Source organism: Scyliorhinus torazame, chromosome 8, assembly GCF_047496885.1.
Source record: "Scyliorhinus torazame isolate Kashiwa2021f chromosome 8, sScyTor2.1, whole genome shotgun sequence".
In the NCBI taxonomy this organism is placed as follows: Eukaryota; Metazoa; Chordata; class Chondrichthyes; order Carcharhiniformes; family Scyliorhinidae; genus Scyliorhinus; species Scyliorhinus torazame.
In genome coordinates this window covers 65,086,206-65,100,322 of record NC_092714.1, presented here as the reverse complement: position 1 = coordinate 65,100,322, position 14,117 = coordinate 65,086,206, and the positions used below count along the sequence as shown (strand labels likewise).

The 14,117-nt window shown below is 44.7% G+C and overlaps 1 protein-coding gene across 5 annotated transcripts in view; it reads left to right on the top strand.

Moving 5' to 3' along the window:
* The window catches only part of wars2 (tryptophanyl tRNA synthetase 2, mitochondrial), a 73,331-nt gene that overhangs the window by 39,335 nt on the left and 19,879 nt on the right, over positions 1-14,117 (top strand). For 3 of the 5 annotated variants that reach the window (XM_072513743.1, XM_072513747.1, XM_072513746.1), the window contains one exon: positions 13,532-13,783. In XM_072513743.1, the coding sequence (XP_072369844.1) occupies positions 13,532-13,783 (252 nt within the window). The other 2 variants (XM_072513745.1, XM_072513744.1) reach the window with 2 other exon arrangements.

Sequence of the window (14,117 nt, the reverse complement as noted above, 5' to 3'; positions counted from 1 at the left end):
ATGCGAGAGTGCATAAATAATATAATGTAGCAGATAATAAATTGTTTTGGGTGAATTATCAAAGACCTAATGACGAGACAGTAGCTAACGTGTATCCTATGCTTCATATGGAACTAATTTGTGTGTAATTAAGAGATGGTAAACGATTGACATTCTGATTTGACCAGAGATGATGAGTCGTACCATGAGTGTGATTTACCAGCCTCATCGCACCCAACTTGATGGCACAACGAGACAGTTGAATCTCGGAGAGACCCCTTGCAAGATTCGCGACACTCCAGACTTCTTGCGGGATTCAACCAAACCTCACAAGACCTCGTGGGTGAGATCCAGATCAGCATATTTAAATGATCCATGAGGCTCATTTAAATATGCAGATTCTATGGGCTCCCAGGACCCAATGGCTTCGCCAGCGAGGCCACGACTGGGCACCGATTAGTACTGGTCCACACAAACGTGGACCAGGCGTAGCGGCACCTGGGGAGTCTGCCAGGCCATTGGAGACCTTGGCTGGTCGGGGATAGGACAGGGTGACACCCTGGCTCTTCCTCTGCCAGCTGGGCACCTTGGCATTGCATCTGGTACATTGCTACTGCCACCCTGGCACTGCCAGGGTGCCTGGGTGACACTACCAAGGGTCAGGGCCTGGGGGGGGAACCATGCTCATGAAAGGGGGGAATGAGGAGGGATATGAAAGGTGGGGCGGTGAGGGTGGGTACGCAGGGGTCTCATACAGTTTGGGGGGGTGAATGGTGAGGTTCCTGAAAGAGGGGGTCCCGAAAGGGTGGGGTGGGAGGTCTAAAAAGAGAAGGGGTGGCCTCAGCAACCCTATGCGGGGTGTGGGTGGAGGGTGTGCGGGGTAATGCCCATGTGTGTGGGGGAGGAGGGGCTGACATTGTCCTTTGGAGTGGGTGGGGGTGGGGCACTCAAGCTCACTTAGAGATCGGGACACCCTTTCACAAACGGCAGCCCGATCTCTGAGGAGCCAGTCTCACTGACGAGTTCAGCTCCCCATTGCTGAAAAGATTAAGTGTGGGCTGGACCGGGCAGAAACTCCACAGGGCCCAAATACATGACACTGGGTGAAAACCGGTGTGGATCTCGCCCAAAAGGGTGGGTGGGAAACAGTCCACCAAGCTCGCCCAAAAGCCACTTAGAAATCTTTTGGTTGAATCGTGCCCCATATCTTTGCAATAAGGGCAGCACGGTAGCATTGTGGATAGCACAATTGCTTCATAGCTCCAGGGTCCCAGGTTCGATTCCGGCTTGGGTCACTGTCTGTGCGGAGTCTGCACATCCTCTCCGTGTGTGCGTGGGTTTCCTCCGGGTGCTCCGGTTTCCTCCCACGGTCCAAAGATATGCAGGTTTGGTGGATTGGCCATGATAAATTGCCCTTCGTGTCCAAAATTGCCCTTAGTGCTGGGTGGGGTTACTGGGTTATGGGGATAGGGTGGAGGTGTTGACCTTGGGTAGGGTGCTCTTTCCAAGAGTCGGTGCAGACTCGATGGGCCGAATGGCCTCCTTCTGCACTGTAAATTCTATGATCTATGAAACTATTCGCAGCTCCTTTCTTTTCATTGGCACTAACCGGACCATTCACAATCTCGACCTGAGCTGAACTTTGGATTCCAAAGTCTTCTCCTTCTCAAAGATGTCTACTTCCATCTCTGTACCATTGTACGTCTCCAACCCGTCATAGCTAAATCCACATTCATGTCTTTTTTACTTTCATGCTTGACAATATCAATTCTTTCCTGGCCAGCCCCTGTAACTTGAGCTCACCTGCTGACTTCACTTATCCGAACTCTTACCAGTTTTGAGTTTCACTGGTACCTTGTCCAGCAAGACCTCGGTTTAAAAATTTCCATCCTTGTCCTCAATTTGCTTCAACTCCTTGCTGCCAGCTCCTCTTACTACCTCCTCATCCCTCCCTGCTACACTAGCCCCTTTTTACTGTGTACTTTCCTCCTGCCTCACTGCATTTTGAGATCAATGTGCTGCTCCTAATTTGGCCTCTGGTACATCCCTGATTTTAGTCGCTGCACCATTGGTTGTCATGTCAGCTGCCGAGACCTTAAGCTCTGGTATTCCTTTCTAAGGGCGTGATTCAGCGGACTAGAGTTAAAGTCCGCTGAACAGCACGTTCAGTGGGGTATTTCTTGGCGCCTGCAGTGCCAAGAAAGACCCAACTGTTCACCGGCACTTTGCTGGGTTTTTGGGAGGGCCTCGGGGATATTCTCTACTCCCAAGAGAATATCCCTGAGGCTTGTGAGGAATTTTCTGCTTGCAAACTCAGCTTGCCAGCAGGAAAGGCTCCTCATGGCTCAGGGTGCCATTTGGAAGGTTGCCGCCAATTTTCCCCCCAATCTTGGGGACGCCTTGGGAAACCCCCTCATCCTCCCACTATCTGGCAAGCCCCCCGCACCCTCCCCAATCCCTGGCACCTGGGTATCCTGACACTGCCAACCTGGCACCCCAGCCATGCCCAGGTTCAGGGTGGAGTGCCAGGGTGCCACCTTGCTGTGTCCCTGATCACCCGGGGATTTCCAATGGCCTGGGAGAGCTCCTCCAGTGCCGTTACGCCTGGTCCATGTTTGTGTTTAAATGAGTTGTATAGCTCATTTGCATATGTAGATGCAAAATCCAGATTGCGCCATGCAGAGCGAGTCAGGTGACTCGTGATCGACCCAACACGGAGCCTGATTTCTGGGCTTGTGAACAATTTACCCGTTGCGCTTGAATTCACGCTGGGCGCAACAGGGTGGGTGAACCCTGCCCCAAATCTCTCTGCATCTCAACCCCTCTTCTCATCAAGATGCTCCTTAAAATCATTTCATTTCAAATCTTTTTAACCAGATTTTTGATTATCTGCCCAATGTCACCTCATGTGGCTCAGTACCACATTCTGTTTGATAATGCTTTTGTGCAACACCTTAGTATATTTTACTACACTAACAATTTGCATGTATATGAAGCCTTTTTTGTTGTTCAGCATGGGTGAGTTTATAGTCATGACTTGTAGAATAAAAAATGCCATGAGCAGAACATTGTTTCAAAAGGCATTTAATGCATTGTATTTGTCATGTCATACTGTAGAAATGAAGCTTTAACTTTCATCGTCCACTGCATGTTGTAACAGAATAAACAAATACATTGGGAAAGTATCAAAAATAAGTGTACAGGACAAGGAAAATAGGACCAGAAGTAGGCTATTTGGCCTCTCGAGCCTGCTCTGCCATTCAATAAGATCATGGCTGGTCTGTTTGTGCTTCGAGTTCCACATTCCTATCTATCCACAATAACTTAGATTCTTGTTAGGCAAGGGAATCGATCTACCTGTGCCTTAAAAAGATTTGGTGACCCTGCCTCTACTGCCTTCTGGGGTTCCACAGTTGCACAACCCTCTGAGAAAAAAATCTCCCCATCTTTGTCCTATTCAGAGACCCCTAATTTTAAAACACTGCCTCCCCCAGTTCTGGACTCACCCACAAGAGGAAAAACATCCTTTCTATGTCCAGCTTGTCAAGACCGTTCAAGATCGTGCATACTTACAAGTCACCCCTCACTTTTCTAAATTCCAATGGAAACAAGCCCAACCTGTCCAATAGTAAGGGAATCTAGGGTTACGAGCAAAGGGCAGGAAAGTGAACGTGAGCAATGTCGGATCAGCAGTGGTCCTATTTAATTGCGGAGCAGGCTTTGGCCGGATGGCCTACTCCTGTTCCTATTTCTTATGGTCATGACCTATCCTCGTAAGACGACCCACTCATTCCAGGTTTCAAACTAGTAAACCTCCTCTGAACTGCATCCATTTACAGCCTTCCTTAAATAAGGAGATCAAAACTGCATAGCATTCAAGGTGCGGTCTCAGCAATGCCCTGTACAACTGAAGCATACTGAGGGCGGCATGGTTAGCACAGTTGCTTCACAGCTCCAGGGTCCCAGGTTCAATTCCCGGCTTGGGTCACTGGCTGTACGGAGTCTGCACGTTCTCCCCGTGTCTGCATCGGTTTCCTCCGGGTGCTCCGGTTTCCTCCCACAGTCCAAAGATGTGCAGGTTAGGTGGATTGGCCATGCAAGAATTGCCCTTGGGTTAGGTAGTGTTGCTTGGTTAGGGGGATAGGGTGGAAGTGTGGGCTTAAGTAGGATGCTCTTTCGAAGAGCCAGTGCAGACTCGTTGGGCCAAATGGCCTCCTTCTGCACTGCAAAGTCTATGATGCTATCCTTATTCATGAAGGCCCCGCTTTCTCAACCTTGTCCCTCTCCTGAGGTGTGGTGATCCTCAGGTTAGATCACCACCAGTCAGCTCTCCCCTCAAAGGTGAAAGCAGCCTCTGGTTATCTGGGACTATGGCGACTTTACATTACTTTGACACTCAATTCCTCTTGTGATAAAGGATAGCGTTCCATTAGTCTTCTTGATTATGTGCTGTACTTGCGTACTAAAGTTTTGTGACTCATGCCCAAGAACACATAGATCCATCTGCACCTCAGAATTCTGCAGTCATTCTCTGTTAAAGCATACTCTGCTTTTTTATTCTTCCTGCCAAAGTGAACAACTTCACATTTCCCCACATTGTACTCCAGCTGCTAGATTTTTGCCCACTCATTCTACCTGTCTACATCCATTTGCAAACTCCTTGTGTCCTCTTCACAACATATCTTCCTACTTACCTTTGTATTGTCTGCAAATTTACCCCACCATGCCTTCACTCCCCTCATCTAAGTTGTTGCTGTAAATTGTAAAAAGTTGAGATCCCAGCAATATCCTTGCAGGATTCTAATCATTGTTTCCTGCCAATTAGACAAAGATCCATTTATGCATACTCTGTTTTCTACCAGCCAGCCAATCTTCTATCCAGGCTAACATGTTATCCCCTACACCATGAGCTTCTATTTTCAGCCCTTTGATGTGGTACCTTATCAAATACCTTCTGGGCATCCAGGACATCTATGGGCCCCCCTACATCCACATCACATGTGACTCCTTCAAAAAACCTCTAATAACTTGGCTAAACAGAATTTCCCTTTCACAAAACCATGCTGACTCTTCCCAATGACCTTGAGTTTCTCAATGTGCCCACCTATAACCTCGTTAATGATCAACTTACCTCCAAGCAGTGAACTGCATCATTGATATTCAACTTTAGAAATGAAAAAATAATTTTTCTGCTTCCAGACACAATCTCACACACACTCACTCCGTGGGGAAGAACTCCTACCTGTGAAAATAAGGAGGCCTCTGTTATTGTGATTCTGTAGCTGACAGTTTGTGTGAGAGCAGCTTGTATTAATTTACCATTTGGTCGGTGTTTTACCTTTTGCCCCTGCATGTGAATGTGCACCTTGTCTCAGCTTACATCTGTCCAATAAGAGCATGAAGAGCAGAATCTACCTGTGAAGGAAACTGAGGCCACAACCTTTGTCTCATCTCTGCAGAGCACAGCGCATTAAATGAGTATTATTTTATTGCGCCAGACATATGAGCAAGGATTTTTTTTCTGTATCATCAGTGTGGTTTACATTTTCTTCCAGCAAAATTGCTGCTAAAGCTCATTCAAATATTGCGTAAGAGTCAATGCATTTGTCACAGTGGGTTTAAATGTTTTTATAAATCCAATGGTGAACACACTCTGTTATATTAGGGAAGTAGTTGGACTGTTGGAATTTGTTTTATTGAAAGCTGGCATTGAATCTGTGGTGCACAGTCAATTTTCTTCATTAATTCAGTGAGTTGGCAAATGGTTATTTGTGGGGCTGTATTATTAAAGTTTGAACTTTACTGACTACAGGAAACCACTTTGGGGACCAGTGAGATGGCTTGTAAGAAGAGAATTGTAATGGAGTTTATTATAATTACATTTGACTGTATCCGAAACAAAAGGAACTGTGTTTTAGTTATATGCCATTAAACGTCCTTTAGCCCTGGTCCAGCATTTGCCCTTCACTCCTTCAACTCTGGCCCCTTTTGTACACCTCTTTCCTCTACTTTGTGTTCCTTGTAGAAGTTCAGCCGTCTCATTCCACTCTATGGGACCCTCTCCCTAAACATCTCCATTTTGCTATCTCCCCTCCTGAAACCCAACTGTTCCATTTTGCTTTTGGCCACCATCCCTAAACCTTTCACCATTACTTTTATTGTCTGGTTATTTCTGCCTCAATAAAGCACTCAGGACATTTTCATCGACTCATACAGCTGCAAAGGTGGCCATTCAGTCCATTGTGTCAGTGCCATCTCTTTGGTATAGTTCATATATATTTTTATATATATATATTAAAATACATACATTTTCCTCGTATCATGTTCTCTTCTTTTGACAATTAGTTCAAATCTGTGCCCTCTTTTTACTGACCTGTCTGCCACTGGAAGGTTTCTCCTTATTTACTCTTATCAAAACCATTCATGATTTTTAACACCTCTAATCGAATCTTCTCTGCTCTAAGGAAAACAACTCCAACTTCTTCAGCCTCTCAACATAACTGAAGTTCTTCATTCCTAGTACCATTGTAATAATAACAAAAGCAAATTATTGTGGATGCTGGAATCTGAAACGAAACCAGAAAATACTGGACAATCTCCAGCAGGTCTGACAGCATCTGTGGAGAGAGAAGGGAGCCAACGTTTCGAGACTGAGTGACTGTAAATCTCTTCTGGAACCTATCAAAGGCCATGCCATACTACTTAAAATGTGATATGTACGACTAAGTGCAGCACTTTAGCTGAGGCTCAACCAGTGTTTTATAAAGTTTAGCATAGCCTCCTAGCTTTTGTACTCTGTCCTATTTTCAAAGATTTACACGTATGCATCTTATTGCAATAAAGACACTGTCATTCGTTGCAATGTTAAACTAACACTCCCTCTACCCCCTCAAAGGTAAAAGATCCCATGAAATAGAAACAGAAAATTCCGGAAAAACTAGCACAACAGTTAGCATCTACGGAAAGAAACAGAGTAAATGTTTCAGGTTGTGACCTTGCATATGAAGGGACATTGGCCTGAATCTTCTGATATGGTGAGCACGGAATGCAGACCCTGCAGTCAGTCCGACACACACATGCAGGATACTTTAGGGAATTTTAAGCTACCGATTGGTGGTTTTACCCTGCCTGATTGCTGCATGATTGCTCACAACAGTGGGATCAGAACCATGGAGACTTGAGGTGTTTGTGCTATACTCGCTCCTGGGTTGTAACATCTATTTCTTTAGAGCTTCTCCTAGCAGGTGTAAAGTCAGGAGCGGAGCTCGAAGCAAAGCAGCTGGTGTTTCAAAGCCGTTCAAACCCACAGCAACCTCTATTCACTAAACAGACCCCGACAATGTTCATCAACTTCCCAACAATGTTCATCAACTTCCCAACAATGTTCACCCCGCCACCTTGACAATGTTCACCCCCACGACAATGATCAGCCCCTCCTGACTCAAGTTTTGCAACCCTTGGCTCATGTCTGGCTGATGTCGTGATTTGTGCGGGATGGGGGTGAGCATTGTTTCGGGTGAGGGGTGAACATTGTGCCACATGGGACGGCAAACTTTGCCGGGGAGTGAGGGAAGTGGTGAATAATTATCTCTGTCTTGCACTCACTCACTCTCACTCACACACACACACTCACTCACACTCACTCACTCACTCACACTCACTCACTCACTCACTCACTCACTCACTCACTCACTCACTCACTCACTCACTCACTCACACTCACCTCACTCACTCACTCACTCACTCACTCACTCACTCACTCACTCACTCACTCACTCACTCACTCACTCACTCACTCACTCACTCACTCACTCACTCACTCACTCACTCACTCACTCACTCACTCACTCACTCACTCACTCGTCCGCCCGCACACGAACACACACACACGAACGAACACACACACACGAACGAACACACACACACGAACGAACACACACACACGAACGAACACACACACACGAACGAACACACACACACGAACGAACACACACACACGAACGAACACACACACGAACGAACGAACACACACACACGAACGAACACACACACACGAACGAACACACACACACGAACGAACACACACACACGAACGAACACACACACACGAACGAACACACACACACGAACGAACACACACACACGAACGAACACACACACACACGAACGAACACACACACACGAACGAACACACACACACGAACGAACACACACACACGAACGAACACACACACACGAACGAACACACACACACGAACGAACACACACACACGAACGAACACACACACACGAACGAACACACACACACACGAACGAACACACACACACGAACGAACACACACACACGAACGAACACACACACACGAACGAACACACACACACGAAAGAACACACACACACGAACGAACACACACACACGAACGAACACACACACACACGAACGAACACACACACACACGAACGAACACACACACACACGAACGAACACACACACGAACGAACACACACACACACGAAACACACACACACACACGAAACACACACACACACACACGAAACACACACACACACACACGAAACACACACACACACACGAAACACACACACACAAACACACACACACACGAAACACACACACACACACGAAACACACACACACACACACGAAACACACACACACACACACACACACACGAAACACACACACACACACACACACGAAACACACACACACACACACGAAACACACACACACGAAACACACACACACACACACAACACACACACACACACACGAAACACACACGAAACACCACAGAAGTGCCAGGCAATCCTGCTTGATCTGCACCACCTTAAACATTCACTACTGATGCATAATGGCAACAGTGTGTTTCAGCGACAGGATGCACTGCAGCAACTCGTCAAGGTTCCTTCGACAGCACCTTCTAAACACAACCTCTATCACCTAGAAGGGCAAGAGCAGCAGATGTATGGGAACACAATCATCTGAAAATTTCTCTCCAAGTCAGACCATCCTGAGTTGGAACTATATTGCAGCTGTTTCACTGTTGCTGGATTAAGATCCTGAAACTCCCTTCATTGTGAGCGTACTTGCACGAGATGGTTCAAGAAGGTCATCACCTTTTCACTAGAGATTAGGAATGGGCAACAAATGTTGGCCTTTCCTGAATTAAAAAAAAAAACAATGACCGGTGGTATGGGAGGGGGTGAGCATTGTTCAGGTAGGGACGGATTGAACATTGTCTGATTGTGAAGGAGGAGAACATTGTCAGGGGCGAGAAGGCTGTGCCATTTTGGGGGTTGACTGGACTATTTAAAAACAGTGCAAGTCAATGAATTGAAGACAGATTTTAAGGGGCATATCTTCACTTCATGGTGAAAAAGGAGGTGTGGCTTCACTGGAATTAGGTTCGTTACCCGGCTTCCCTACTCTGTCCATTGCTGGATTCAAACTGGAACCGAGATCAAAAGGTGCAAAATGGTAAGTAAGCAGTTCAAATCCGAGTCATCTCCGGGTACACTTGCTTTGCTGCTGACCAGGTGACCTGGGCCATTCACTTTCTCTCCACAGATTCTGCCTGACCTGGCTGTATTTCGAGCATTTCTCATTTTTCTTTCCGATTCCCAGCATCTGCAGTATTTTCCTCTTTATGAAAGATTTCATTGTGCTATTTTGAAGAAGAGCAGGGGTGGTAACCCTGGTGTTCTGGCTAATATTTATCCCCCAATCAAAATTGCCACAGCAGATTGTCTGATCATTATTACATTACTTTTGTGGGACGTGTTGTGCACATTTGCTGCCGTTGTTTCCTTCATTACAACAGCGACTACACTTTAAAAATATTTGATTTACTGTAGGGCAATTGGGTGTGACCTACACTCGTGAAAGGTGATATATAATTGCAATTTAAAAAAAATACCTTGTCTGTTTGTAACAAGTGTTTTTGAAGTTGTAATGCCCTGATTTTGCTTTGATCAGGGAAGGAATTAATTCTGTCATTCACATCATGTATAATTGGATGGAGACTTCTTAAGGGCTTGTCAGCAAATTTCTCATTTCCAGGTGTTTAGTCCAGTCTAATGCCCTCTACAGGGCGTCTATGAATAGGAGCAGTAACAGGAAGGCTCTTCAAACAATCGGATAAAAGAACCCTAACTGAGACATGCAGACAGTAAAGCGAGCCAAAATAAAATTGTAAATTACATTTAAATTTTTGCACAGGAAGTAAAATTAAGATTGGGACATGCACATGGAAAGAGAAAATCTCAAAATCTGCAATATTCATTTTCTTAGGGAGTGTGACTCCAAACTTGTAAAATTATTTTAGAATAATGATGATCTTTATTGTCACATGTAGGCTTACATTAACAGTGCACTGAAGTTACTGTGAAGAGCCCCTCGTCAACACATTCCAGCGCCTGTTCGGGTACACAGAGGGAGAATTCAGAATGTCCAAATTACCTAACAACACGTCTTCCAGGACTTGTGGGAGGAAACCGCCGCACCCGGAGGAAACCCACGCAGACACGGGAGAATGTGCAGACTCCGCACAGTCAGTGACCCAAGCAGGAATCGAACCTGGGACGCTGATGCTGTGAAGCAACATTGCTGATCGCATTACTAAAACACCCACTAACATTTTCATCTGTCTTTTAGTGTGGCTCTAGTGGGTAATTTTCTTAAATTCACACTATTATCACAATGCCTGTGTAGCTCCAGTTGGTAAAGACTGGAACACTGCAGCCTGTGGAGCAGCAGATGCCAGACAATGCTATTTGTTCTATCCTGTAATAATGGCAAGCTGTGACTGTTTCATTGTTATTCGTACTGCAAAATTCAACCCAATACATAAGTGGTTCCCAACCTTTTATATGTCGTAGCACACCTTTTATACTATAAAACAATTTTGAGGCACACTTATTTTCTCTGCCTTCTTCCCTTACTGGGAACTTCATTTGTAACTTCTCTCGGTCCTCTCTCCAGTTATTTTTTTTTACTTCTCTTTGTCTCTCTCGCTTCTCCCAGGGTTTCTGCGCCTTTTTTGAGTTTTTGCTTTTTGTGCAGGCACAATGTTTGTCTTCAGCTTCATATCCCGTTGGTCATGGGCCTGCCCAATGTCAAAAATCTAAACCATGCATGGGCAGCTCTTTCCCAGCTGGCACATGCGCTGGAGGCCCAAGATTCGTAGGGTCTTGGAGATGCCAACCACTGAGCTGAAGGTGAAGGTTAGTTATAGTTTAATTACATGAATTTTGAACCTTTTCACTGCATACAGGGGACAAGGGGGGGGGGGTCTTCTGTGCCGTCGCACGTTGGTTGGGAACCACTGCAATACATCAATGAATTATAGTGTGCAATTCCCAAAAAGCTTCATTATTCCCCATTGTAAACATACTCTCGGACTTTGTACTTGGGCACTTACAGTAGAGGACGTTACTGCAGTTTGAAGCTGCAACAAGAAATGACTCTAGTTCACATATTTGCTCTGGAATTTGGTGTGAATGGGTCTGCTTCATCCATTGCATCAGAGCACGGTAAACTGAGGTGTGCTGCCGAGGAGATGATCCTGATGTCATATTTGAAAGCAGTAGCACTATAACTTGACTATTCTTGGGTTGCGCAGCCAGCTTAGTAAAATTTTTCTGGCTTGAGTGGCCTACATATGGCACAGGGCTATAAAACTGCTGTTACTTTGTGTCTTTGCATGCAGGCTCGAAGGAGCTGCGTGAGCCCGTCTTGATGAAAATCTAGCATTCCAGAAACACATTAATACTCCATTAGTGTTTATTTGGTGTGAAATGAATAGGCTGTACAATGTTACTATGAATATTAGAAGAACTTTATTGCTTTGGGACACTGAATTGCATGATTTGATTCAAATTTTAAAAATGCACCACACCAAACAAGAAGCCAGTTTCTGTGGCAGGTGTATATCTTAATGTTTCTGCACCTATTTTGTTTGCTTGCGACATCAGTCGGACAAGGTTCAGAATTTCGCCTTTTCTGCAGAGTACAGTAATGCTCCCTGGATGCATTACAGTAAAGATGTGCAAACTGATTTTTGGACTTCAGTCCTGTGATTTGCTGAATGTTAACGTTTAAAATATTGAAAGCGAAAGCTGAAGTGTAATTTGAAACGTAACTGTTTTGATTAGTCCGACACTGGGATCTCACCAACTAAACTAGCTTAAAAGGTTTGTAAATGCAAATCTTAAGGATAACTGGAATGCTGGACACATTTGCTCCAGTACTTGTTTGTCAGGGCTAAATTGGATCATATTTATAAACAGTCCCATGTTGATGAGGTGTGGAAAAGCCTTAAGATGTTATATGGTCCTGCTAAAGTACCATAGAAATCCACTTGCCTTTGGGCCCCTCCTCCACCTCTTGTTTACATGCATTTACAACAAGCAGTCCACTGCGAAAACCCAAAACCAACATCCAAACTTCAAATTAAACCCTCAGCATTTCCCCTACAGCAAATGTTTCCAAATGGTGGCTGAGCTAATCGCACTTAAATGTCTCCCTCCACCAATCTTCTAAAAAATATATTCCTGAGAGAGCCAATCCATAGTTTCAGTTTTGAAGACGAGTGGTTTGATCTGAATTTAAAAAAAAAAAAATGTTGAGTACCCAATTCATTTTTTCCAATTAAGGGGTAATTTAACTTGGCCAATCCACGTACCCTACACATCTTTGGGTTATGGGGGCGAAACCCACGCAAACACAGGGAGAATGTGCAAACTCCACACGGACAGTGTGGTTTGATCTGAATTGAGATTTTTCATAATTAATTTCCAATTGTCTGCTCATTGTTTTATATTAAACCAAAACATTCCATAAATACGCTGTACCTTCGGGCAAGTCTTTTTCATCACCTGCCGATCTCGGGGAAGGAGGAACTTTTGACCCTCTGTTATTACTTTTGCAATGGTGCAAGCATGAAATTGTTTTTCTTTGAATAAAATGTGCTGGGTTTCAAACCAAGATTCAGAGCTGACGGAGAGTTTAGTTGATGTGTGCAGTAACTCCAGGATGGCATTAAAAGGTGTACAGGACAGAACGGTCCTAGGTCCTAGGTTTCAATCAGCTGACCTCTGCTGGAGTGATAATATAATTGAACCCCGGGTCCTTGGGTTAGGGTTCCAGCTCCTTCTTGCTACTTGTTGACTCCACCTGGGAAGTGGATTTTGAGTGAAGATTGGAGTGCGCTTAGCTGTGATGGAAGTGCCCTGTCGTTAACCTACTCGAAAATACTCCATGCCCAGACTCGCTCATGGAAAATGTCAATTGGATGACTCCTGATGGATAGCCAGTATCTGTGTGCAACTATACACTAGTACTTGAGGGAGAAAGCACAAATTGAGAATGAAATGTATAATGCAAAAATAATCTATATCTGGATCATTATACAATCACTGGTACTAATATAACCCAACTAGTTTGGGGGTAGTCTACTATCTGCTCTTAAAACTGATTGTTTAGTTTGTTATACATTATAAGGAAAACAATATTTACTTTTAAATGCAGGTTGCCGACCGTGTCTTCTCTGGAATCCAACCGACTGGTGTCCCTCACCTAGGGAACTATCTCGGAGCCATAGAGAGCTGGGTGAGGCTGCAGGATGAATACAGCTCCAGTCTATATAGCATTGTGGACCTTCACTCCATCACTATTCCTCAGGACGCTGGTACACTCAGGCAAAACATTCTCGACATGACAGCCAGTCTCTTGGCATGTGGTATTAACCCTGAGCAATCAGTTCTCTTTCAACAATCCAAGGTCAGTTCCAGCTAACTTCTAAATCTTTTTATTTCTCGCTCCCCCACCCCCCCCTTTAACTTTGGCAGAGCTGTAGGCCTCCTGAAGATTATTGAACATTTTGCATTCCACATGTACAAATAACACATTCATCCAAAGAAAATACTTGACTTAACTGGGCTTTAAGATCCAAACAGACTCCGCAGCATTGAACCAGCTATTTGCAGTTGGACACACAAGTGGTTGTTACAATGTGTCTTGAATTGTGAAAATAACTTCATGCCATTAATTGGATGTTTTTATAGGAATTGCTGCAAAATTTTGTGGCTGAATTTTTTTTTATTTTTTCCTTTTT